This window comes from Meriones unguiculatus, chromosome 9 (genome assembly GCF_030254825.1).
Source record: "Meriones unguiculatus strain TT.TT164.6M chromosome 9, Bangor_MerUng_6.1, whole genome shotgun sequence".
Lineage (NCBI taxonomy): Eukaryota > Metazoa > Chordata > Mammalia > Rodentia > Muridae > Meriones > Meriones unguiculatus.
The window spans coordinates 70,133,561-70,160,318 of NC_083357.1; the positions used below are offsets into that span (position 1 = coordinate 70,133,561).

Here is a 26,758-nt window from a genome sequence, read left to right on the forward strand (position 1 = left end):
ACGCCCCAGTACCCATGCAGCAGAGGCAGGCAGATGTGTTGAGTTTGAGGCTAGCCAGCCTGGTGGTGCAGTCTTAGGCCAGCTGGCATTGTGACCAGTGAACACCTGCCCAGTCCCAGGAGTTTAGGCACCACACATTTATCATACTTGAACACAAACATTCTGACAAATACGTAGTTATAAGAGAAAGTGGGATTTATAAATAGTAAGGTATATATGGTACATGTGTAATTTTGAAAAACCAAGAAAGGTTCCTTACAAACATCACAGTAATACAATACTTTAAAAGAGCAAAATCCAAATGTCAGCTACTTGAGACAGGATTAACAGAAGTGAGCTTGTAAAGAAAATGAGCTATGGTCTTGTGCAATCATTCAAAACCCTTTTGGTTGCCTTTTTTTTGGGGGGGGAGCTGAGTGCTGAACTGAGCCCAGCAATGGTAGCTTTACCATTGCACTAAATGCCCAACCCCCTTAGGTTTTGGATCCCTTTATAAAAGCGTAAAAAGCACAGATTTTATTTTTGTAAGCTTTTATGAAATGGTGTTTAAACCTAGAATTTTAAAATGAGGAAAGTTTATTGACCACATAATAAAAGTCAAATACATGTTAACACAGTTTTCTTGTAAACAAAAATCCATCATTGTTTTAGATTTTGGCAAATCTCTTCAATGTCTGACCTGTCAGAAGGAATCTGGCTTTTCTTGTCTGCATTTAGTAAGATACATCCTCACAGGAAGAGCTGGGAAAGGGCCTGTACAGCAGAGTGGACCAGTGACTGCCTGGGGACAGAAATGATGTCAGCCAAAGGACGGGGCACCTGCAATCCAGCACAATGGGCTGCTTAGAAGCGTCAGTTATTAACTAGGCCTGAGGTGGTCCTTATGCCAAGAAAGTGATCCTCCCAAACCCAAAGACCCCTCTAAACCAGAAGCAGGTTAAAACCAACCCCACAGCTTCCACTGCAGGGGTAGCCCTGTGAAACATTACACTGTTCAGTCTCCACAGTAAAATTTTAGAGTTTGCTAGGGGAGAAAATGAAGCCAACCAACCTTTGGCCATGATGCTCTGGAAAGTTCTTGAGGCCCTCTGGGAGATCCCCTACATTAGGAGAATCTGTACTGCTCTGTGTAATCCCAGTATATATACAAAGACACAGATCTCAGGCAGCAAGAGGGAAATGCAGGCGACCTGGCCGCTGGTGGTGGCATCCACATCGTAGTCTGTCTCACAGTTAGCACATTCTGCCAGAAATAAGGGATGGAAGTCATGATCTCTAGTTACACAGACTGTCGTTTCAGAGTTCAAGTGGAAGGGCAAAGGGAAACCAGCAAGCATGAGGAATTCTTCAGTAGACACACTGCTTCTGAACTCGAGTGACCATATCTGAGTTCCAACCTCCATTTGAAGTACAACAATAAGGCAAATTGTATTACACGGCCTCATGCAGCCGACAATGGTACCCACACAGTAGTACACAGCCACAAGTTCCTTATCCATCTTCTGGGCGTCAAGGACAGTCCATCGGCACATCCCAGGAAAGACTTTCTTAAGGGTCTGAGTTAACAGTAGGAAGCTGCAAATAAACTGGTGACTGGCTTTGCACATAAAATGGAGTTGTCCTGAAACACAGAATCTTTCATTTACTAATTTTTTTTTTTTTAAATCAAGGAATCTTGTTATTTTCGAGGTGCTTTCCTCTGTACCCTTCCAGGTGGCTCAGGTCCTCTTTAAACGGATCATAACCTTGTTCTTTTAAACAACGGAGAGCCCAGAAAAGCTGGTCTAAAGGAGGAAATTCTTCCCAGGGAATCCACTCCCAACCTAGGAGAGAGAGAGAGAGAGGGCCAATCAGTGCACAAGGATGGCAGAATGCAGGGGCTTCACTTGGTGAACTAACCTATTGCATATGTAGAAAACATTCGATGACCTGATGAGTGACCTTCCGCTAATGAAACCAGCAGCGATGTCTGGGCTACCTTGGCTGTACCAAGAAAACCTACATTTACAGTGAAAAGCTTAGGAAGAGAGAGGTGACTGTGAAACACTGGGCTGCTTTTTGTCTCTTTGTTGTGAGACAGTCACATGTATCAAAGCATTCAGTCTACCTGAACTCATCTGAAGTCTCTACTATTCTCACAGATGAGAGAAGACGTCCCACCATGAGCTAACTTGACCAGGGTCACAGAGAACTGTGAAATCCAAAGGGGACCCCCAGAATGGGGCCACTGATGATGTCTATATTACACACTGGACTCTGACCAGGCAAACAGAAGGATTGCTGGTCGATAAAAACCTAAAATCAGCATTCCTCTGAAACTTGTGATGTGGGTTTTCCTCAGGAAAAGCCTCTATTTCCCTTATCTGACACTATAGCTCAGGTATCTAGTTCGATGCTAACACGCACCTGTACCACATTATCAAGTGCCCAAGCTAGCACACCACCCTCCCATTCCCCACCCCCAACTCTAAACTTTAAGGCTGTTCCAGCTTAGAGACTCCCCCAGCCCCAGCCTATTTCTTTGAGATTGTCAAGGCTTTATCTTCGCTATTCTCTCAGAGTCTATGCCAACCCCGCCTTTTGCTATTCTCTGTTGTATGTTTCATGTCCATGCCACTCCCTGCATCCGCTAGATAGCCATAAGAGCTTTCAATTTCTCCAAATAAGCCTTCCCTTCTAGCCATGGAGTGGTCTACTTTGAACCGTGCCCTCAATTATAAGAACAGTGCAGGAACCGTTACACAAACCCAGGTGCTCTGTATTTTACACTCCTGGGAATCTACCTTCCACTTCTCCATATTGTCTCTGTGATGCTGTAACAGTGCAGCCTGCAGGCTGGAAGCCTAAGACGAAGGTGCTGGCAAGACAGGATGATAACGGCCCCTTTCCTGGCTCATGGGACAGCCATGCTCCCTCGGTGTCCTCATACAGAGGAAGTAGTGAGGATCCGCCTGGGCCTCTGTCAGGTGAGCACTAATCCACTGTGGGCTGTTACGCTTGAACACAGTGGATCCCAGCTGTGGCTGCTGCTATCCTGGGAGGTGATGGAAGCTTTAGCAGGTGGGGACTGTGTGCGGGGTCACTGGGGCTGGGCCTCTTAGGCTACACCTGGTCCTTCCTTCTCTATCTCTGTCCTGCTGCGAGGCTGAGGTGAGAAATGTCTATTACACTTCCTCCATGACATTCCATCTCACCAAGGGCCCAGAATCAACAAAGCCCAGGTAAAACTTAGGAAACTAGAGCTAAAGGGATCTTCTTCCCTTTGTGCTGTTAATGTTGGGTATTTTGTCACAACAGTGTGGTCTAAGCTTTGTCATCCTGACCTAATCATATCCCAAACGCCCCATCCCCTGTCACTATCACCCTGAGATCAGAATTCCAACACAGGGATTTTTGTTTTTATTTTCTGTCTCTTTTGAGACTGTGTCTCTGCATGTAGATAGCCTGGAACATTCTATGTAAACCAGGCTGGGCCCAAACTCAGTTATCTGCCTATGATCTACAAGTGCTGGGATTAAAGGCATGTGTCACCACTCCTAGCTCCAACACAGGACTTTTTTTGATTCTCTTCATATGGTAATGATACCCACAGGTAGGTTTCTCTGAAGAAACACACATCGTATGCGATTGTCTTACTTTCGTTTTTTTCAGGTTCCACATTCCTTGGCTCCGAATCATGAGTCGTGTCCACCTCCCCTTTCATTAATATGGTGACATAATGGTAATTCTCCTTCGCGACAAAAGAGTTGACCACGGAGGCGAAGCGCACATTTTTCAGGTGGAGCGCGGCCTCCTCCCAGGTTTCCCTCCGTGCGCATTCTTCCCAGGTCTCACTGCAGAGAGAGACACAGCCTGCTCAGTATTCACGGGAGGTGAGGTGCCTGGCTGGAAAGTTGTAGTATGAAGTAAAAGCAACAGTAATTAGTTTATGCTTTAGAGTAGTTTTAAAAAGCCCTACATCTTGATATTATACATATTCTAGTGATCTGAAGACCCAGAGAGCTTTATATTAGATAAAAATCAGCATTTAACAACCAGCACTGATTCTCAAGCCTGGAGACAGATTTAGGCAGCTTGGGGGGGAGGGGGACAGTTAGTGTGTAAGGTAACAACTAAGGCTTCTTCTGGGTGGAGGTGGCGCACACCTTTGATCCTGGCACTTGGAAAGCAGAGGCAGGCAGATCTGTGTGAGTGCAAGGCCAGCCTGGACTACAGAGGGAATTATTGGACATCCAGAAACCCTATCTCCAAAGACAAAAACTAAAAGAACCCAGGTTTTTAAGTCAACAGTCCCCAGAGAAAAGGGAGACATTAAACTTTCTCATGGGGTTGCCGAATTTCAAAAGTGCCTTAAATGCCTTCCCTATGCTTGAAAATTCCAGTTGAGGCCTCAAAACTGAGGCCATTAAAGAAAGGCAACAGAGAAAGACGTGGCTTGCTTGCAGTGGGCCAGCCCTGTGATGCTTCTGCTTCCAGGCCACAAAGGAAGTTCAGGTTACCTTCAAGAGGAAGGTAACCTTCAGCCTGCTAGAGAAATGTTTCCCTGCCGTATAATGGAGAGCCAATGAGAGACACATCCGGTTATCAATCAAGGCATACTCCCAACACTCAGGAAGCTAAGGTAGGCAGATCTCTGTGAGCTCCAGGGTAGCCAGGGCTACATAAGAGACCCTATCTCTTATAAAGAAACAAGATAAATAAATCTGTTAGATAACAGTGACCCACATGATTACACATAATAGAAAGCCTAGGATTTCCTTTTAAACAGTCTAGAAAATCAAGTATGGTCCAAGCTGGATATGGCATAATAAGGCTTAGGCATCACCTTCCAAGTGTTTTATATTACTGTTTTATGTTACTATATATTACTAACGGAAACTACACTGGATCTTGGCGATTTCGATACTTTTATCTGTTTTTAGCCACACTCGGTTTAGAACACACTGTGAGCACAAGGCCATGGTTTCTTCACGCTTGTGTAGAAACTGACTTATCCTCTCCCCTTTGTGGGTTCGACAAATCCACAGCGCAGAAACCGCAGGGCCAGTCTCATAACACGCCGATGTATGTAAATCTCATGGGGCAAAGGGAAGAGTCCCAGTTTTTTATTAACATCCACTTTCCCTGTAAGCACCAAGAAATACAAACCACTTCCACCTGCTGCCAGGAGAGGGCGGAGCGAGGGTCTCGGCACAGCGACCCCTCCTGGCGGGATCTTAGAGGAGCCCGGGGCGAAGAGCAACCGGAACGCAACTTAGCACTGACGCGCGCGACAGGGACACATTTGTCATGCGGACTAGGGCTACTCCCGCAACTTCCGCTTTCACGAGGGCAACCTACTCACCCGAATTCCAAATGGCCCCCAGGAAGTTGGAAACTGCCGGCTCCAAACGACCCTTTCCTCTTCCCCAGAAGGACGCAGCGAGGATGCTCGCAGCTCACCACGACCACGCCGACCCCAACACCAGGCCGCCGCCTCGGCTCCGCGTTAGCGGCCATAGCTCCTGGCCATCCCCGGAAGTGATGTTCTACTCCGCGCTCGCCTCCTGCTGTACGGAAGCCGGCTGGAGCCTAACTTGCTGGTACTGTGAGTGTTGTGTCCTACAAATCAGGTGTCACCTTATCTCAAATCAAGTAAATCTCTGGATTACGTTAATCTCTGGATTACTTTAATCTCTGGTTTACATTAAAGGTATTAATATATTTCTACTGAAGTAATGTGTGCATAATTTTAGAAATTCGGTAATACAAAAAGTCCGAACAAAAACATTGTCCCCTTTAGTCCTGCTTCCGAAGACAGTTTTAACTCTTTGAAATGTGTTTTTATATTTGCACACCTATTTCTAAGTGGATTCTTATTTTTACATCCTAGGTAATCCATTAGAAATTTACAATATCAGTTAGGCATGCTCAGTAAAGACCTAATAGACAGCTTAAAACAAGAGAGGCACAAATAATCAGTATTTTAAAAAGTGTTGACTATCTCCATCAAAACTACTTTGGGATACCATCTCACCTCACTCAGAATGGCTGTCATCAAGAGATCTGACAACAGGTGGAGAGAGAGAGGAACCTTTATTCACTGTTGGTGGGGTACAAACTAGTATAGCCATTATGGAAATAAGTTTGGCGATTTGTCAAAAAATGTAGAACTACTATACAACCCAGCTGCTTCACACTGGAACATATGCCCAGAGAATTTCATACCTTATCATAGAGATATTTGTACCCTTGTTTCTATAACAAGAGAATGGAAATACCCTAGTTTTCTGTCAATAAATGAATAGATAATGAAAATTTGGTAAATAAATAACATGGATTTTATCCAGTGCTAAAGAATAATGAAATTTAAAAATTTGCAGAAAATGGAAGGACTTGGAATTTATTATGTTAAGAAAGGTCACATAATCTCAGAAAGAAAAAAAAGTTACATTTTCTTCCTCATGTGGATTGTGGCCTATAATATATGTGTATATATGTAAACAAATATACACGGAGGCACAGTAGACATATAGAAAGGGTAAATAAAAGGGTGATGAGGAAGGATTGAATGAAGGTAAAGGACCATTAAGTTACAAAAGAGGAAACAAGGCTAATTGCTTTTCTAGTTCTGCTCTGTCATGGTTTTTCGGGTTTTCGGTGGGAGATGAGTACTTTTGATGGTGAGAGTGTGAAATACAGTCCACAGCTTCAGAGTTGCTACTCTGGCAGTAGAGGCCTTAATTGAGCTGTGTACCCTTTGGGTGTGGTTAATTTTGGTGGGAATGCAAAGTGAAACAACTGTAATGACCAGATCTCGAGTCCCCAAATGACCAACAGGCTTTGAGTCCGGTGCAAAACCCTCAAGGGTCTTTTATTACAAAGTGGAGCTGGGTGGCTGCCCATTACAAAGACAAAGGGGCAGTCGACCCCCAACTCTGGGAGAACAAGGTTTTTAAAGGGACAAACACAAGCAGGGAAGTGGAAGTCTAGACATTACAGGGTTGGGTAAGGGGTCTCTAGAGAAGCTGACCTTTAAAATGATTGGTTTGTTTTTAGGTGCCAATGGTCAGTCCTGGCTACCTGGGGGACACCTGACCCCCAGTTCTGCCCTGATAAGTGCAGCTAGTCTGTAGTAAGGGGGAAAGAGGGGTTAGCACATTCCATGGGCTTTCTTAGGGGCTATGTGACCCCAGTCACACCCTAAGGTTTATCTGGGTGGGGGACTGCTGCTGGACTCCTGTTCTCAAACAACTGTGATCTGGTGATTTTGCCCCAGTCCCAGGAATTAACTCTTAAGTTTTTGAACCTCTCACAACCACTTTGGGAAACATATTGTGTTTGAAAAAGCAAGTATATTCTTGTGATACAACCTGGTGATCCTGCTGTTGGATAATATATGAGACAAATGAAAGTTTATGTTAATGCAAAGATATGTGTGGAAATATTACAGCGACTTTATTTACAATTATCAAGGTGTTACTTTACTGCTGAAGAAATAAACTATGGTACATTCATAAATGGAAAAATCACTGAGAAGCAAGGAACACCATATTGATACCATCAACTGCAGGCAACTTTCAGCTGCATTATGCTCTCTGAAAGAAAGTAGATACAGAAGCTGTATAGTTCCACTTAGAGGGTAATCTGAAATAGACCAAACTTTGCCACAGACTTTGATTACAGAGAGAGGTCAACTACAAAAGAACAGGAGAGATTTTCCTGGGATATCGACGTTTCTATTTGTAGACTATGATGTTAATAACATGACTGTGTGTTTTAACTTGAAGGACTTTGTTCTAAAAGGAGTGAATTTGCCACATTTGTATAAAGTCACAGTCTATCTCGCATTTTTAAGAGCCAAAATAGAACGTGCAGAAAGGAAAAGTCATGAAGTAGTCTGCCAGTGAGGAGGGTCAAGGCAGTGCAAAGTGAATGTCTACTTAATGTCAAAAAGTCATCCTGGGGATAGGATTGTATCTGGGAGGATTATACTCTCTGAGGAGGAAAGCCCTGGACTGAGCTGTTTGAAGGCAGGCTCCTCCTGTCACTAGGCCTTGGAGAATTTGGAATTGGGGGCTAACAATGTCCATAACAATGGGCACTCCTATTTAAGAGAGTAGGCTGCCCTTAAAACAGAGTAAGATGTTGGGGACTAACAGGAGGTGAGAACAGATGGTTATATTTAAATTAACTCACATTTAGTTGTTAGTTTCAAGTTTTCCCAACAGTGTTGCAATTCTGTTTTACTTTCCAAACCTCCAATAAAATATGGTTCTGTTACAGTCTAGTCTCAGCTGTGCTTTGGAAAGTTTGAATAGGCATGGGACTCCTTCTGCATGAAAGAACGACTGAAGAGGAGCACCATCCCAGAGAAGTGTTAGTGGCAAGGTAAAGACTTACCTCAGCACACCTCACCCCCAGAAAAGTGCCCCACATGTAAGTGCACCACTAAGAACATGTGAATAGGGGCTGGAGAGATGGCTCAGCAGTTAAGAGCACCGGCTGCTCTTCCAGAGGTCCTGAGTTCAATTCCCAGCCAGTAACCCACATGGTGGCTCAGGAGCATCTACAAAGGAATCCAATGACCTCTTCTAGCATGCAAGTATACCTGCAGACAGAGTGCTCATAGATTAAATAAATAGACCATTTGAATGAAACTGTCCTTTAAACAAACAAATAAACAAGTAAAAAAAAAGAACATTTGAATAATACTGTTGTCCTTTATATTTGCACAAACAAGAAAGTGATTTTTCCTGCAAACTGTATGAAAAAGATGGCATGAGTCACATGAAATGGAAATGATTGTGAGTTCGAAAGATAAAGTGATGTTTGAGAAAAGGTAAGAGAGGGGTTGGGGGCTAGAGAGATGGCTCAGGGGTTAAGAGCACTGTCTGCTCTTTCAGAGGACCTAAGTTCAATTCTAAGTACCACATGGCAGTTCACAACTGTCTATAACTCCAGTTCCAGGGGATCCAACAGACTCATGCAGGCAAAACACCAATGCACATAAAATTAAAAGTAAATTACGTTTGCTAGGTTCAGTGATGCAAGCCTGTAATCCCAGTACTCAGAAAGGCAGAGGCAGGTAGATCTCTGTGAGTTCAAGGCCAGCCAGGGACTCCAGGACAGTGAAGGCTACAAAGAAAAACACTGGGGGGGAGGGGGGAGGAAGAGAGGGAGGGAGATAGTGTATGATGAAAGCACTTTCCACCAAGCCTGGTGTTCTACTTTGCTCCCCAGAACCAGCATGGTAGAAGAAGAGAACCTAGTCCTGCAAGTTAGCCTGGATCTGTCCATGCCCTGTCCAGATACACATAGGAAGCACAGCAAAACTTCCTAAAGTAAAAGGTAAGAGAAGTGAAAACTACCCTACTTAAATGTTGCTCAGTCTGACGTGAGAATCCACACACCATAAGTCCTTCTGGGAAGGTACAAGTCATTAAACAAGGGTCACCAGCCATTATTGTAGCTTCGGAACCAAATAGGGATTTTCAGAGATGTGTCTCCTTCCTGGTTTATCCAGAGGAGGTGGGCCCAGGCTCACAGGTCCATTCCCTACACAACCCAGAACTTTCTCAAGAGCATGTCCTTTTCTCATTTGCATAGAAACATTGTATTCTCAGGCTGGGGGATACTGGCATTCTCCACAAATGTTCCTGTTTTGTCCTTGTACTGCATGGTTTTGTATCATCTTGACACAAGGTAGAGTTATCTGAAAGGAGGGACCTCAGTTGAGGAAATGTGTCCATAAGATATGGCTGTTGTACCTTTCCTTTCCTGTCCTGTCCTGTCCTGTCCTGTCCTGTCCTGTCCTGTCCTTTCCTTTCCTTTCCTTTCCTTTCCTTTCCTTTCCTTTCCTTTCCTTTCCTTTCCTTTTCTTTTCACTTTTCTTTTCATTTTTCTTTTCTTCTTTTCTTTCCTTTTGTTTTTCTAGACAGAGTTTCTCTGTGTAGTCCTGGCTGTCCTGGAACTTACTCTGGAGACCAGTCTGGCCTTGAACTCAGAGATCTACCTGCCTCTGCATGGGGCTGTAGGGCATTTTCTTTTTCTTTTTTTTGGGGGGGGACGGGGGGCGACATTTTCTTAATCAGTGATTGATGAGACAGGGCCCATCCCATTATGAGTAGTGCTGTAATGCCTGGGCTGGTGGTTCTGGGGTTCTATAAGAAAGCAGGCTGAACAATATATGAGGAACAAGCCAGTATATATGGCCTCTATATGGCCTCAGCATCAGCTCCTGCCTCCAGGTTTCTGCCCTGTTTACATTCCTTTTCTGACTGTCTTCAATGATAAACAGTGCTGTGGAAGTGTAAGCCAAATAAACCCTTTCCTCCCCAATTTGCATTTTGGTCATGGTGTTTCATTGCAACAATAGAAACCCTAATTAAGACAGTCCTATTTTTACTATGTCCTTGTTTTAATGACCATGTATATGTTAATTTTCCATACATTTATGGTCTGTTATGTTTTGTTTTTATGCAGTACTGGGAGTTAGAACTTAGGGCCTTGAATATGCAAAGCAAGTACTCTACCACTTGGCTTCATTCCCAGTCCCATCTGTTGTTACTACATCAGTTTACACCTGATAGTGATAAAGTCTCACTTCACATTTTGAACTTAACCTAAGAATATCCCTAGCAATCAGTTAGGAACAAGTCTTCTGTTATTTTCTTGAAAGTGTCTGAAAAGTTAGGATATAAGAAAAAACAAGGGCTGGAAAGATGGCTCAGCAGTTAAGAGCATTGGTTGCTCTTTCAAAGGACTGGGGTTCAAATCCCAGCACTCACATGGCAGCTCACAACTGTCTGTAACTCCAGTTCTAGGGGATCTGACACCCTCTCTCACACACACAAGCAGGCAGAACATTAATGTGCATTAAATAAATAAAAAAAAATTTAAAAATAGTTAAGGTGAAGCTGTCCAAATTCTCCCTCCTTCACCTGAAGCTCCTCCTCAAGGGGCTGATTTGGGAAAGAGAACCCATTGTAGTGAGATCTATTCCTGCATTTCACCCTGTCTTGTTCTGACTGAATATTCCTGACTGTTCTTCTGCACTTGAGTTCATCTACTTTCTCTTTCCTGTTTGCTCTTGGCAGTCCCTATGTTTGATTTTGAAGCTCTATATAATTCAAAACCCACTTTGCAAGTTCATGTAGTTTAGTATGGCATCTACTGTACCAAGTCATAAGTTTAAATCATACTAGAATGCATATATCCAAAGAAATGACCTACATTCTTCTCTTCTTTCTCCCAATATGTTATTACCAGTAGGCATATGGGTCTGTGTAGAATTAATTAAATCCACGCCTGTGGGGGTTATCTTGATTAGGTTGACCGAGGTAGAAAAACCTATGTGCTGTGGATGGCAGCATTCCCTGCGATGGAATTCTGGAATGTGTAAGGCTGGGAAAGTGAGCTGACCAAAATCACTCATTATGGATGACACTTGAAAACACTGTAGTCAGCAGGGCGTGATGGCACATACCTGTAATCCCAGCACTCAGGGAGACAGAGGCAGGCGGAGCTCTGTGAGTTTGAGGCCAGCCTGGTCTACAAAGCCAGTCCAGGACAGCCAAGGCGACACAGAGAAACCCCGTCTCCCGAAAAAAAAAATTTTAAATAAAAAGAAGAAAAAGTAGTCAGTGAGACACATAGATCACTGTTAGGTCTTAGACAGTCAACCACAGAACATGAAGAGTTCACTTCACTAAAGAAACAAACAAAGGAACATAATGAATTCATCATGCCCAATGCAGAAAACCAGCAAAACTCTATCACTTATAGTGGAGAAAAAAGAATAATGAACCTAACCACCCTGGAAAAAAACACTAAATAAAATTAGCAAACATTTCTTCATAATAGCCCTACGTGTAAACTGTTCTTAGCTCTCCAAGTAAAGATAGAGACTAGCTGACTAGCTGGGAAAACAACAGCAAAAACAAACTGGAGCCAACTCTGCTGTTTCTAAGAAGCATGCCTCACTGGCAGAGATACTCAATTCAGAAAGCAAGTGGACACTGAAAACATGCTGCTTTAGCAATTCTGAAAACTGGTAACGTGGCTTTTAAATTGAAATTATATGAGATAAAGAAGGTCACTGCACACTAATGAAGGGAATCATTCATCAGGAATGGACAGTTGTAAATTTGTATGCACTAAATGGTAGGGCTCCTCATTTCATTAAAAAAAAATCACTAATGATTTGAAAATACAGGTTGACACCAACAAGTAATTGACCTCAACAGCCTACCCTTATCAACAGATGGCTCATCTGACTAAAAGTAAATAATAAGGAGACTTCAGAGTTCATTTGCACCGTAGACCAAATGAACATAACAGGTATCTACAGAATATTCCATCTAACAACTTTGGAACTTTTTATCAATTCATGGAGTTTTCTCTAAAACACATCATGATTTAGCCCATGAAGCAAGGCCTATCCAATGCAGAAAAGCCCCTTGGATCAGTTTCTTACATCTTGTTATAGTATGGGGAAATAAAACAAGAAAACAACAGCAAACTCCAAAAAGCTTGAAAACACTTGGGGATTGAGCAATACACCCTTTTACAAAATACAATGTTTATTTATTTTCTGTGTGTGACTGTTTTGCCTGCATGTATACGTGTGTGTGTGTGTGTGTGTGTGTGTGTGTGTGTGTGTGTGTGTGTTCTAGTTAGCACAGAGGCCAGAAGAGGGCATCAGGTCCTCTGGAACTGGAGTTACTGGCAATTATGAGTCATTACATAGGTGCTGAACCTGGACCTTCACATCCTTGGTAGCTTTTTTTGGAAGATAGTGTCTTACCACAGTGAAATGGAAAATTCAAAGCAATCTTAATTCACTCTTTTTGATGGCTAAGAATGTTGGAGTACTTTTTCAAGTATTTATTGGCCATTCACATTCACATTTATTCTTTGGAGAACTATGGCAGTCATATGGTCTGTTTCTCTAGCCATGATCTTGAACCACGGCATTAACCCTTAACAGGTGCCAGAAAGAGCCTCTGTCCTAGCTAGGTCTCTGCTCTCTCCCTCCTCCTTACATTTGACAAGTTTTTGTAGTGATTGAGCAAAGGGAAGAGCTAGTTCTTGGCGTTGTCTAATAAATTAAGGTAGCACCTGACACACAGTCCTTCTCATCTGCTCAGAACCATTGCTTATACTTTGTTTCTACCTGCTGGCCCTCTGTGCTTGTCTACCCAGCTCTAAGGACACCTTAAGCCTTTCCTGGCTTCCCTGGTCCTCCTGACCAGGGTCTGAACATTGGGAGTAAAATTTACTGCGAGCAAGAAGATGCAGCAGTCTGTGACTATCCTGGAAAGAATTTGTGCTACCACATCCAGCTGCAGTATGGGTGCCGGGGATGGACTTTGGCCCCTAGGCTTATGCAGCTTACTTTTACTGACTGGTCCTTCTCCCCTGGAAAGAATAAAGATATTCTAAACAGACACTTATGCCTTTTCCTTTGGCTATTAAACTATTAAATAATAATTCCAAAAAAAAATTGGAACTTCTTTTGGGTCTTATGTCAGAAGAAGGGAAAGAAATAGCTCTAGAACCAACCGGAGCAGGAACTTGTCTCTTGGAAAGAGATCACACAGTTCTGAAAACTGATCAGACCATCTTACAGGAGAGACTGGAGCCCAGACAATGATGAGTGAGACCACAGCTTAAAGAGGACTGCTGTTCTGCACTTCTTTTGTCCTCTGTTTAAATCTAAGTCTCATGTCTGGACTCTGAAGGTGGACTCGGCAGGGGTATCCCTAGATCTTTATGTTCCTCTTCTCAGAGTTCCTGTGTTGAGTAAATCTTGTTTTTCTTCTCTTCACTATCACTTGGCTTCTAGTTCTTTCCTACGCTCAAGGGATTTTGTGACCTTGGGTGTCCATCCAATGCTCCTTGTTCTAGATTCCCAAATCTCTCCAGGGTACCTCACCCTTTGTCCCGGATACAACAGCCCTTGGGAATACACAATACCCAGCTCCTTCTCAGGGAACTACCACCAGATTCCTCATTTCCTTCCTTATTCTCTTCTCACCATCCTCTGTAGAGGCGGGAAAATGGTGCTGGAAACTGTGAGCCCAAGATGGAAGGGTAAAAGAATTATCAGACTGGAATTGGTTCTAAGGTTTGAGTAAAGAATATATGCTGTGGATAGAGACACCGATGGTGGAGGGGGAGATGGAGGGAGAAGGAGAGAGGGAGAATATGAATCGCTTCCCCGGGGGACAATGGGATCCTATTAGAATATCAAGTTTACCTAGGCTTATCTTGGTGGGCCATTAGGGTGGGAACAGTTTTCAATAGATGAAAAGTGCCCAGCTGTCTACGTTGTTAGGCAGTAAATTGTATACATCTGTCCATTCTGAGAATGTTCTTTTAAGGGGAGATGACAGGGATTCATCAGGAATTAGCCTTTTTGTTTAAATTTTGGAACTTCTTTAGAGTTGAAAAGGAGTGATGGGCAGGGAGCTAGTTAATCTTTTATGGGGGTCATAGTACCATCCAGCAAAAGGCTCAAGCCATAGTTTGGAGCTGGGGAAGATAATTATTGTAGAAAGTTGGAGGCTGGACTGAGTGTCAGTGGGAGACAGGTATTGGAGTTGGTGTTATACCATTTGGAGCTTACTGCCCTATAATCACAGCCCACCAGATACCAATTGTAACAGAAGGTTAAGTAAGCAGGGACCGGAGATCGAGCACACGTAAAAAGAGCAAGAACTGCCCTGTAGGAGCTAACCAGTCTTTGAGACCCATCTTGATAAGATGTCTAGGAGCTGTCCCACTAACTTGAGTTAGGCTTTTGGGTGTTTTGGGTTTATTTTGAGAAAGATTTTCTTTCTATAGATTTCATTAAATGGAATTCATGTGCCTCCTGATCCTGCGTGAAGGCTACCTGGGAACCTGCAGTTTCAGAAGGTTCCTCTGGCTAAGGAGCCAGGGCGCCTCTGTAGATGCCAGACAGTGTATGTAAGAGAGATTTCTGATATTTATTTCTGAGGTCTCCATGGGCCAAAGGAGTCCTCTGAGACTCCATTATTAGACTGGCCTAATAATGCTGCCTGTTCCAGCAACAGGTTGTTTGTGGCTAGCACTCCAAAGTGGAGGGTTTCAGACAGTCCTGGAATTTTGCTTTTGTGACACGAGGGCTTAGAAGTAGGAGTGCCTTCCGCAGACAGGAGTCTAAATTATGAAAATGCCGGAAGAGGAGACATCTGGACATCCAGCGTGGTAGTCCTATCACTCATTTAGGAAGGCTATAATTTGGAGCCACATAGAAACTTGTAGCTTGTTCCCTTAGATTACCAAATGCCGTCCTGTCAGTGGCCTGTCAATAGGCTGCTGAAGATGGCTGTGATAGAAGGGTCTGAGGGGCCTCAGGCCTTGAATTCTTTCAGCCTCATACCAGGACAGCATTCAGCTGCCCACAGTGGTTGCTCAACAGTGTGAGGGATTTGGCAAGCCAGGTTTTGAAAGACCTGAGATGAAAGGAAAAGTCCCACCTAGTTTCCGGCAGAACTACAAATAGATTTATCAGAGGTCTTTCCTGTTGCTAAGTGAGTGCTGATTGGAGGCAAAAAGGAGGATTCAAGAGATGCTCAGTTGTAAAAACAAAACAAAACAACTTGCTTTGCAAATGTTAACATTGTTACCTTGCTGTAACTGCTGTAGATGCTGTGGGACCTGGGAGAATCAGCCATGAATGAGGCTGAGCCAAGAGCCAACTTTATTCAGAGCATCAGACAATTTACGCTCTGAGCATTAAGAAGGGTCACGTCAGTAAAGTGTATAATCACAAGGACAAGCCACACATGATGAACAAGCCGCACATGGCAAGAGCACGTTTTTCCATAGAGGCATCTAAGCATTCAATTGAATAACCGCAGCAAGCAATAATGAGTAATCTGAAGTAAACTCACTCCTATCTGCCACACCTGGGAGGGGCATGAAACCACATTCCAAGCACAATTCCTTCTTTTGAAGAAACTGAGGCCGCCCTCTTTCTTACCATCAATCACTTTTGTTCCCTACACAGTTTCGCTTCTTTTCTCACAGGTCACCTATGAATATGTAATTTTGTGTATTTTTGTGTATCTGTATAAGATCTAAAAACCATATGTGAGAACACACAATATTTGTTTCTCTGAGTCTGGCTTAATTTGCTTAATGTGATTATCTCTGGTTGTTTCCATTTTCCTACAAACAACCTAACTTTGTTCCTCTCTTTTTGTTCTTTTATAATTTTGTTTGTTTGTTTGTTTGTTTGAGACAGGTTTTCTCCGTGTAGCCTTGCCTGTCCTGGACTCATTTTTGTAGACCAAGCTGGCCTCGAACTCATAGAGATCCACCTGCTTCAGCCTTCCCTGAGTGCTGGGATAACAGGTGCGCACCGCCACCCCCAGCTTTAACTTTGTTCTTCTTAAGGGCTAGAAAAAAAAAATGCCATTGTGCATATATAAAATCTTTCTTTGCCAGTGCTCCTGTAGTTGCACACTTACGCTGGTTCCATAACTCAGCTGTTGGGAAGAGTGCTGCAGTGATACTGATGTGCACACCTCTCTGTGAGATAATGAGCCCGGGTACTTAAAAATACAGAAGTAGTGTAGATAGTGGGTCATAGGGAACATCTACTTTGATTTTTTGAGAAAACTCCACAAGGACTTCCGTAGTGCTGGGATAATTTACATTCCTACCAGTGGTGTATTTGGGTTCCCTTTCATTCACATCCTCACCAGTATTTGTTTGCTTTGTTCTCTTAATGGCTGACATTCCGATGGAGCAGAACCTGGATCTCAGTGCGCTTCTGTTTTGCATCTCTCAGATAGCCTGTGAAATTGAATGTTTCTAAATATCTTTATTGGACACTTGTGTTTCATCTTTTGAGAACAGTCTTTTTATTTTATCAGCCTGCTTCCTGATTGGATTGCATTTCTTATTGTTCAGTTTTTGTATTCTTTATGTAGTCTAGATACTAATCATCTGTCAGCTGTATAGCTAATAGATTTTTTCTCCCAGTCTTTAGGCTATTTACTTGCTTAACTGTTTCCTTTGATGTACCGAAGCTTTTAATTCCATGACATCCCATTTATCAGTTGTTGGCTGTATTTCATAAACATCGAGGCTCTTATTTTAGAAGCCCTTGTCTACATCTATATCTTCAAGTACTTAATTTTTTTTTCTTCTGTAACTGTACTGGATAATTTTATGTTAACTTGACACAAGTTAAAGTCATCTGAGGGGGGGAACCTCAATTAAGAAAATGCCTCCATAAGATCAGGCTGTAGGCAAGCCTGTAGGACATTTTCCTAATTAGTGATTGATGGGGGAGGCCCCAGCCCATTGTGGGTGGTGCCATCCCTGGGCTGGCCATCTTGGTTTCTTTAAGAAAGCAGGCTGAGCAAGCAAGTCATAAAGAGCAAGCCAGTAAGCAGCACCTCTCCATGGCTTCTGCATCCGTTCCTGTCTCCAGGTTCCTGTCTCATCTGAGTTTTTGTCTTGATTTCCCTTCAGTGATAAACAGTGATGTGGAAGTGTAAGCCAATAAGCCCTTTCCTTCCCAACTTGCTTTGTGGTCATGGTGCTTCATCACAGCAATAGAAACCTAAGTAAGACAAGTTGGTACCAGGGTGGGGTATTGCTGGGACAAACCTGACCATGTTTTTGAGAGAGTTGTGGAAGGACTTTGGAATTTTGTTCCAGAAAAGGCACCGAGTGCTCAGTGCCTGGGGAGCTGTTCTGTGGGAACTTGGAAGACAAGAATGTTGAGGGCAATGCAGAAGATGGAGGCCTGACTTGTGAAATCTCAGAGGAAAGATTAAAGACTCTGTCAGGACCATTTGTTGTTTTGGTTAAGAATCTGTGGGTCTCATCAACCGAGGCTGAAGAATCAACTGTGATTAAGAGGATACTAGAACTACTAAAGTGAAACCTTTGCTTTGCTGGACCACTCAATGCTCGTCAGCTGGAGCTGAGAAATTAGCAGCGATTAAGAAGAGAGCAGGTGAGGCTTGGTACCACGAAGAGAGCCTGGGAGAGGCAATTGGTAAAAGTGCAGCCCAGTTGCGGCAGAAGACTCCCAGAATTTTGGAGCTGCCAGTGCCATGGGATGACCACCAAGAGCAGCAGCAGCAGCAGCAGTGGGGTGAGCCTGCTCGAGCTTAGAAGATGAGCTGTGTGCTAAAGAGGGCAGGGCTGTAGAAGTGACCCAGGCCCCTTTGAGGAGCCCAGAAGACTGTGAGCGGAGCCCAGACATTGGACAGTTTTATTTACACTGTTGTAAGTTTGTGTTTGCTTTGATCTGATTGTGAGTGTGCCTGGTTCTTTCCTTTTGAAGTAAGAAAGTATTTAACTTACTTTTGATTTTTACAGGGGTCCACAGTAGAGAAATTTTGAATTTTTAAAAGAAAATTTTGATTTTTTTTAAGATACTAATATTTTAAAGGAAGTATTTTTTCCAAGACAAGAGTTTCTCTGTGTAACCTTGGCTGTCTTGGACTTGCTTTATAGACCAGGCTGTTCTCACAGAAATCCACCTGCCTCTGCCTCCCTGAGTGCTGGGATTAAATGGGCACACCACCATGCTCAGCTCAAAGGGAGTAAATTTTTAATGTTTTTGAATTTGTAAAGACTATGGGACTTCTAGGGCTATTTTTGTTTTTAATGTGAGATCTTGGGGGTGAATGAGAAAGGAAAGGTTGTGGCTTAACAGTGATGTTTGTATGTCAAGTTGACAAAGGTCAGTTGTACTGGATAGTTCTACATCAAGCTGGTAGAGCTAAAGCCATCTGAGAGGAGGAAACTGCATTTGGGAAAATTGAAGATCAGGCTGGAGACAAGCCTATAGACATTTTCTTAATTAGTGACTGATGGGGGAGATCATAGCCCATTGTGTGTGGGGCCACACCTGGGCTGGTGGTCCTGGGTTCTATAAGAAAGCAGGCTGAGGAAGTGGCAAACAAGCCAGTAAAAAGCACTCCTTCATGGCCTCTGTATTAGCACCTGCTTTCAGGTTCCTGCCCTGTTTGAGTTCCTTTCCTGATATGGAGTGTAAGACAAATAACCCTTTCCTCCTTAGCTTGCTTTCTGGTCAGTGTTTCATCACAGCAATAGAAATCCTAAGTAAGACACTAAGTTTTAGAATTTCAGGTCTTATGGGACTTTGAGCCATTTGGAGGTGGCCTTTATACATGGTGAAAGATTAGGACTGAGTTTCATTCTTTTCCATGTTTTGCCATTAGTATATGTTAAAGGGGCTTCCTCCTTCTCCCCATATATATTTTTGGCGTCTTGACAAAATCAGGTGGCTGCAGTTGTGTGGGCTTATTTTTTTATTATTTTCCATTGATCTACATACCTGTTTTTATATTAAGACAGTTCTGGCTTTGTTGTGGCTTCATAGTAGTATATCTGGAAATCAGATATGGTTATAAATCTAGTGTTAATTCTTTTTGTTCTGGACTCTTGTGGGTATCTAAGGTCTTTTTTGCTTCTATATGAATTTTTAAAATTTTTGAGATATTTAATTACATTTCTTCTTACCCTTTCTTATAAGTCCTCCTAGATGCTCCTCCCTGCTCTCTTTGAAATTCATGGCCTCTTTTTCCACTAATTGTTATTATGTGCATATATGTATTCATGTATACATAAACATTCCTAAATATAGCCAGCCTGTTCAGTCTGTATAATGCTACTTGTATTTTGTTTTCAGGGATGACCATCTGGCATGGACAACCTACTGATGTGCCCTTCCCTGGAGAAGTTCACGTCTTTCTGCGCTCATCTTTCCTCAGTTTCCGTAGCGTTGAGGCCTTGTGAACTTTTCCTCATCCAGTTTGGCTCATTCATTGGTGTCCTCCTTGTTCAGCTCACGCATTGGCAGTCATGTTGGTGAGACTTTTAACGGTGAAGCTTCTGACATTGCTAAGAGACACAATCTTACGGACTCCCTGATGCTTCCACATGAGTCTTAATTAAGATTGCTCTTTTGGTGACGAATGACATCGGAATTTTGGTAGAGATTTTATTGAATATTAAAGATACTAAAGATTTCACTGAAGGCTAGATTTAGTAGCTTAGCCATTTTCATGTTAGTTCTTCCAGTCTCTGAACATGGGAGTCTTTCTATCTTCTAGTGTTTTTCAGTTTTTTTAGTGTTTGTAAATTTCTCTTCAGGTGGGTTTCTTATGAGGTATTTTATTTTTGTATATGCATTTGGCAATTGTGAGTATGATTGTTTCCCTGATTTCTTCCTCAGCACACTTGTTACTGATATGTAAGACAGCTGTTGGTTTTTATATTCTAATTTTTATTATCTCTCTAAAGTGTTAATCAGATCTAAGTATTTTCTGGTTGTCCTAGTTAGGGTTTCTATTGCTGTGCTGAAAAGCCATGACCAAATGCAAGTTGGAGAGGAAAGGGCTCATTTGGCTTGTGTTTCCATATCACTGTTCATCACTGAAGGAAGTCAGGACAGGAACTCAAACAGGGCAGGAACCTGGAGGCAGGAGCTGATGCAGAGGCCATGGAGGGTGCTGCTTACTGGCTTGCTCCTCATGGCTTGCTCAGCCTGCTTTCTTACAGAACCCAGGACCACCAGCCCCGGGATGGGACCATCCATAATGGGCTTCAGTCTCCCCATCAATCACTAATTAAGAAAATTACCCACACGGGCTTGCCTACAGCACAGCTTTATGGAGACTTCCTCATTTGGAGTTCCCTCCTTTCAGATGATTCTAGCTTCTATCAAGTTGAAATAATAAAAGTAGCAAGCACTCTGGTGGGTTTTTTTTCTATTTCTTATGTATAGAATCAAATCCTTAAATAAAGATATTTTATCATCCTTATTTGTATTCATGTTCCTATCTCAATCTCTTCATTATGTATATTGATGTTTTAAGTATAATATTACCTTGATAAGTTCTTGTCTGGTCTATTTGATGTTTTACACATAGCCTGTACCTACATGAGCATCTCTTTACCTAAATTTGGGAATTTTTCCGTGATTTACATTAAAAAAAAACCTGTTAGGTGTGTGGTAGTGGTGCACACTTTTATTCCTGGCACTGGGAAGGCAGAGGCAGGTGGATCTAGTTAGAGGACAATCTAGTCTACATTTCCAGGACAGCCTGGGCTACAGAGAAAAGCCTTTGTCTGGAATAAAACAAGCAAAACAAAGTTATTTTAGTTTTTGTGTGTGGGTGTTTTGCCCGCACATAGGTACCACGTGTGTGCCTGATGCTTACAGAGGCCAGAAGAGAGGATATTGGATCTCCAAAACCTGAAAGTTCACAGACAGTTGTAAGCTGCTGTGGGTACTGGGAATGAAACCCACGTCCTCTGGAAGAGCAGCCAGTGCTCTTAACCATTGAGTTCTCCCTGCTTTCTTTTTGTTCAGGTTTCTGAGGACTATCTTCCTGGGGTTCTAGATGCCTGTTACGGTCCTGTGATCCATTCTGAGTGTAGGTCACAGATGCTGGGCATTTCAATGGGTAATCCTTCCCAGATCGGGCCATATGGTGAAAGCTCCCTAGGCTTAGGTTGTGAGAGCTGTTCTAACTTCTGAGATAGGGCGCAGGGAGGATGCTGTTTCTGTGAGTGGTCCTTCCTGGGTTGGGTCACAGGTGTAAGTTATACCTCTGGGCAGTCCCTCAGGAATCTGGTTGTAAATGCTGGACCCACCCCTGCGTGATCCTTCCCCAGTGCTGGCCATACTGTCTAGAACCCGTGTCTGTTTTCCTACAGACTGTACCCAGCCAGATTCCTGTTGTGCCAAATACAGTGATTCCAGATTTCTTTTCCCTAAGTCTTGAGGTATTTTTCTGGTCAAGTGTCACCATCTAATTCCCAAAGATTGGTTCTCTGCGGTTTTGGGATGGCTCTTGTTAAAATGGACTCTAACTGCTGTTCTGGTGGACAGTGTGAGGAGTGTTTTTCTGGTGTTTCTCCTCCTGTAGGAGTGTATGTGTAGCATTTGCTGTTCGTGTGCATTCATATGAAGGCCACAGTTTGATGTCAGGATCTTGGCCTCCATTGCTTTTTCACCTCAGTTTTTTTGAGATGAGCTCTCTGAGGTAGGAGCTATCCATTTGCGTTAAACTGGCTGGCCAGTGGGCTCCGAGATCCTCCTGCCTCTATACTCAGTGCTGGGATTACAGATGTGTGCCACTGGGCCCAGACTTTTTTTTTCCCTTAGAAAGGAGAAAAATTTATTCCAATAGATGTAGAAGTAAGAAATTCATCCTGAAAATTGAGCTTGGTGTACATCTGGGTAGAGCTGCTCCTAGGCAGATACTCCTGGCTGTTCCAGTGAGACTGGTTTGTTTGTAGCAATATTTAAACACGATGCTGACTCTCAGGTTGTGAGCTATCAAGAGCCATATTCAAATCTGCGGGCTCCATGACAAGAGTGACAGGTTTCTCAGAGCAGCACTCTTCTATCTCAGCAGAGTGCAGACATCTCAGAGTCTAAGGAGGCACATCATCAAAGTGTAAAAAAGGTGGAAAAATACCGTATGCCGAGCAAGGTCTTCAAGTGTAAGACAGGTAATGCCCGAAGTAGGCTATCGAGGAAGGTGTTCTGGGTGAAGGCTACTTTGCATCTAGAAGGGATTCTCTCTCTGACCTCAGTGCCCGTGCACTGTGGAACACGTCTTCATCCTCAAGGCTGGTGGTGCTTCAGATACCAGATGGTTTCATTCTTCAGCTGTGGTACAAAGAGAGGATTGAGCCAGGCCAGAATTGCAATCAGCCAAAAGAAGTAGCAGCAAATGGAACAGGTCACCAATATGGTGACAATACCCCGTTAGGACCCTTGGGGATAAACCAGGGCCCACGAAGACCCAGAACACCCATCACAATCGGAAGCACAGTGAGGCTGTGGTACCCCATGCCTGCTCTCCAGCAGCCTAACCAGTCCGCCACCCCGCTCTCGTCCACTGAGCCCAGATCTTTATGTGGAGGCTAAGGAATCTGAATCTGTGTCCCAGGCTTACACCTCACCCATTGAGCCATCTCCCAACCCCGTGTGGGAGGGTTTTAAGATAGACCTAGTCTCCTGAGTTAACCTGCCGAATAATCTCTAAGAGGTGGATTCAGGCATATGGCTGTCCTGATCCTGGGCTGTACTCACTGGTAGCTTTGTCTGTCCTGGTGACAGACAGATGCTGAATCTCTGGATCTAGTGAGAGGTCTGTTTGGAGGAAGGTCTTACCATAAAGGAGTGTGAAGGTGGCTTGCAATATACACAGAATCATAAAAGTGGACCAAGAAGACCATGAGTTTCGAGTGTAAGCTTACTGGGAGATTTCTTAAAGAGTTAGGTTAGTCTTTTTGACCTTCCAGGAAGATCAAGGGTATTGGGGTGGGGATCAGGCTATGTTAATTTTGAAAACTTCACTTCCTGAGTGCTATTAAAAATGAAAACCTGACCATAATTAGCCTGGAGGGATCAAAGGAGCCTGAAGTATGGAATAATATATTCAGTGAGGACAGTGGTTACCTCTGAGGCTTTCTGTTTTGGTTGGAAAAGCCTTTCTCTGCCCAGTGAGAGCATACACTCCAACTGGTAGTTATTTGTTTAAATGACTGTGGTTGAAATCTATTTGTCAGTCTTCTCAGGCACAGTTATCCCTACACTGGATTGGTTGTTGAAGGGGAGGAGGTCTGGGAAGCTCTTCAGGGTTGGCCTGGCAACAGGTGGGTAAAGCTTTGGAAATGGATCATGGGTCTGAAGAATTCTTATGCCTGTGAAAAAGGCTCAGTTAGAATTTGGAAGGTGCCATAGTTAGTCAACTTGACTCAAACCTAGACATGCCTGGGAAGAGGGACTCTCAATTGAGGAAGTGCCTCCATCAGACTGTCCTGTGAGCATATCTGTGGGGCATTTTCTTAATTGATAGTTGATATGGAAGAGCTAAGCCCAGTATTGGCAGAATCGGCTCTGCGCTGGTGGTCCTGGGCTGTATGAGAAAGGTAGCCGGGCAAGCTGTGAACATCACGCCTCCATGGTCCCCGCTTCAGTTCCTGCCTTGCTTTTCCTTGATAGTGGAGCGTGACCTATAAACCAATAAACCCTTTCCTCTTCTAACTTTTCTCTTGTCAGTGTTTTATAACAGAAGCCTAAGAGGGCTGTGACCTGGTAACAATTGTTCAGGGTTTTCCATTAGGATGATCCAGGAGTAACAGCTTGTTTGGGGGTTCCATAAAAAGAGATGCTCCTTTAGGATGTGAGGTGAAGCCTTGATTTAAAGCCTGTGGCATCTCTTGGGTGTATTGCAGATGAGGGAGAGTACAATTGGAAACCAAGGTAGCCTGCAGAAGAAGTTGAGCCAGTTGATTGGTCTGTTGATCCCATGGGGGTTTTATCTAGAGGAGCATAGAGCCCTTCTGGTGGGTTTGTCAATGAATAATGACCATCTGATCTGGAAGCCAGGAGGCTTTGGGTAGGCAACATCGTAGAGGTATGTTTAATAGAAGTATCACAGGTGAAGAGGCCCCATTCTCTATAGATGGCTTACAGAAAGCACGGAGGAAATCAGTAAGTCTCACTCCTAGCCCATGACCTTTGTGAGGGTCACTAATGCCTGTGTCCCGCCACGTAAACCTGTTTCCACCTGTGACTAAGATGGCCTTGTGGTAGGGAAGTAGAGAATCTTGTACGCAGAGTCCATTGCTGCAGGTCAGGTCACGGGAACGTCCAGAGGAGAGTCAGAGTCAGGGTCTGGCAGTGAGGTCATGGGGCTCACCCCTGGCAGGTCGTACCATATGTTTGTAAGTGGAAGGCTCTGGAATGCAGAGTTTCAGAGAGCCTTGAGGGACGTAAGACATCATACAAAGCCCTAGGGTTAATTTTGAGTTCTCTGCTGTTTGAGGAAGTCTAGGGACCATGCATTTTTAGGGGCTTACTCTACTCACTCCCCTTCCGGTCTCCTTAAGGCCCTGTAAAGAGGTTTAGCTGGAAGGCCAAACTGGGGAATGAAGTTTCTGAAAAATCCCATCATGACAAGAAACTGCATTGTCATTGTTTTCTGGCTGGGGTCCCTGTGATCAAAATGAAATCCTTAAGGTTACTGAAAAGGCTCCTTGTGACTGTAATTAGTATAAATCCCATTAACTAGTCCTTTTGGTACAAGACTGGGCTTTTGAAGGAGAAAACTTACATCAACATGAAGCTAGCCTTTGAGGCGTGAGAACAGTATTTTGATCTGGAGTGGGTTTGTTTGGGCTGCAGCTTACCAACTCATCTACTTAATGAAGGAGGTTGTTCCTAGAGAGAAATTAAAGAAGGGCACGGTTTGGGTTAGGGCCTGTTCAAAGAGGTAGGGACTTTTGTAAAAGCCCAGAGGGGCTTGGCATTGGTGGTGTTCACCTTTAATCCAGAACTTGGGAGCAGACACAGGTGTCTACAAAGTGAGTCCAGGACAGCCACAGCTACACAGAGAAACCCTGTCTCAAAAGGAAAACAAACAAACAAAAACTTCAGAGGGGAGATATTTCAGGCAAGCAAGCTATTTAGTAATTTGGTTGAAGAAATCCAGTCTGAGGAGAAAAATTGTCCTAGGATTTAATATATAAATGAAGTATCAGAGGATATATTGTCCAAGAAAGTATAAATTGGATTGGGACCTCATGAGTAGCCCCAGGTCCTTGAGCTATTTGTAGGATCCATTTAACTACTTTCAACACAGGGCTATTGCAAGGAGTTACCTGGGTAGGCAGTAATTGATGTGATTGAGGCTAAAAGCTTTCCACACCTCAGGCTTTAAAGGATATTGGGGCCTTTAGAGAAAACTGATATGGTTCTTAGGAGGAACTGTGGAAGGAATAGTTATCAGTGAGCACCCAGAAATGGAGCCATATTCTTCAGGGAGAACTTGGGTTATTGGGGGTGGGTCTCCCGATACAGACTATAGGGAATACCTTTCAGATTCCAGACAGCTCTGTGCTGTTACAGGGCAACCCGCTTGGTGTCAGAAATGCCATGGATGCTTCTGGAGTCTTGATACTCAACTGACCCTGAAGTGTAGAGATGATGTCCTTACCAAGTGGGGGGGGGGGGGGACACAAGGCAACTAGGCAGGACCAGAAAGGAATGAGTTGAAAGATATTTGTCTAGCATACAGGCTAAAAAGGGGTTAGGGGAGCTTGCCATCAGTATCAGTGGTATGGGTCTGGGGCCTAAAGTTTTTGCTCAAGAAGGTAGTTAGGGCTGAAACATTAGCCCCAGTGTCTGAGTGAAGCCACTCTGTTCCCTGAAACACCTAGGGTTGCTAGATCTAGTTTGGGCAGCCTCAAGACCCCATCAGAATTCAAATGTGAGCTTCTTAAAGTCCAAAAACAAAATCAGAGATGAAGGTGAAAACGCCTTTTGAGTTTATCTGAGCTTCTTGGGTGAAGGCTGGCTTTCCCTCTTAAAGAAGCACATTATCACTTAAAGTGCCCCCACTTTGCAAACTGGGCATGGTGGGCCCTTGGAAAAGCCTAATTAATAGCCCCGTGGCCTTGGGCACTGTCAGCTGAACTGTTGGCTTGGTTATGGTTACTATTGCTGTGCTAAAACACCATAACCAAAAGCAACTTGGGGAGGAAAGAACTTGTTTCACTCACCTTTGCACATAACAGTTAATCATCAAAAGCAGTGAGGGCAGGAACTCAAGCAGAGCAGGAACCTGGAGGCAGGAGCTGACACAGAGGCCATGGAGGGGGCTGCTTACTGGTTTGTTTCTCATGGCGTGCTCAAACTGCTTGCCTTAATCTCTCTCTCATTCCCTCTCTATTC

General features: G+C 43.6%; 1 protein-coding gene, 1 long non-coding RNA gene and 1 pseudogene across 3 annotated transcripts; 1 reads left to right on the forward strand and 2 right to left on the reverse strand.

Moving 5' to 3' along the window:
* Window positions 1-177: 177 nt before the first annotated feature.
* Nudt15 (nudix hydrolase 15) lies at window positions 178-5,499 on the reverse strand. The gene is made up of 3 exons (XM_021645585.2): window positions 5,345-5,499; window positions 3,637-3,833; window positions 178-1,823 (listed from the first exon to the last, which is right to left on the reverse strand). The coding sequence occupies exons 1-3, from the start codon at window positions 5,497-5,499 to the stop codon at window positions 1,666-1,668; spliced, it is 510 nt and encodes a 169-aa protein (XP_021501260.1). The 3' UTR covers window positions 178-1,665.
* Window positions 5,500-5,516: 17 nt separating this feature from the next.
* On the forward strand, window positions 5,517-20,792 carry LOC132656509 (uncharacterized). Of its 2 annotated transcripts, none has more exons than XR_009594258.1 (4): window positions 5,517-5,692; window positions 8,266-8,370; window positions 9,223-9,330; window positions 19,691-20,792. It is a non-coding gene; the product is annotated as an uncharacterized LOC132656509 (long non-coding RNA). The 2 variants fall into 2 exon arrangements; XR_009594259.1 differs by lacking the exon at window positions 19,691-20,792 and adding an exon at window positions 13,186-13,410.
* A 1,847-nt stretch (window positions 20,793-22,639) lies between these two features.
* LOC110553589 (V-type proton ATPase subunit e 1-like) lies at window positions 22,640-22,869 on the reverse strand (annotated as a pseudogene).
* Between the last annotated feature and the right edge of the window lie 3,889 nt (window positions 22,870-26,758).

What these genes read in the sequence shown, in the direction of transcription:
- Nudt15 (XM_021645585.2), bottom strand. Translation starts at nt 5,499, where the DNA reads ATGGCCGCTAACGCGGAGCCGAGGCGGCGGCCTGGTGTTGGGGTCGGC. An exon ending in GGGGGCCATTTGGAATTCGG is followed by an intron (nt 3,834 to 5,344) that starts GTGAGTAGGTTG and finishes CTCTCTCTGCAG; the next exon opens with TGAGACCTGGGAAGAATGCG. An exon ending in GGAACCTGAAAAAAACGAAA is followed by an intron (nt 1,824 to 3,636) that starts GTAAGACAATCG and finishes TCTCTCTCCTAG; the next exon opens with GTTGGGAGTGGATTCCCTGG.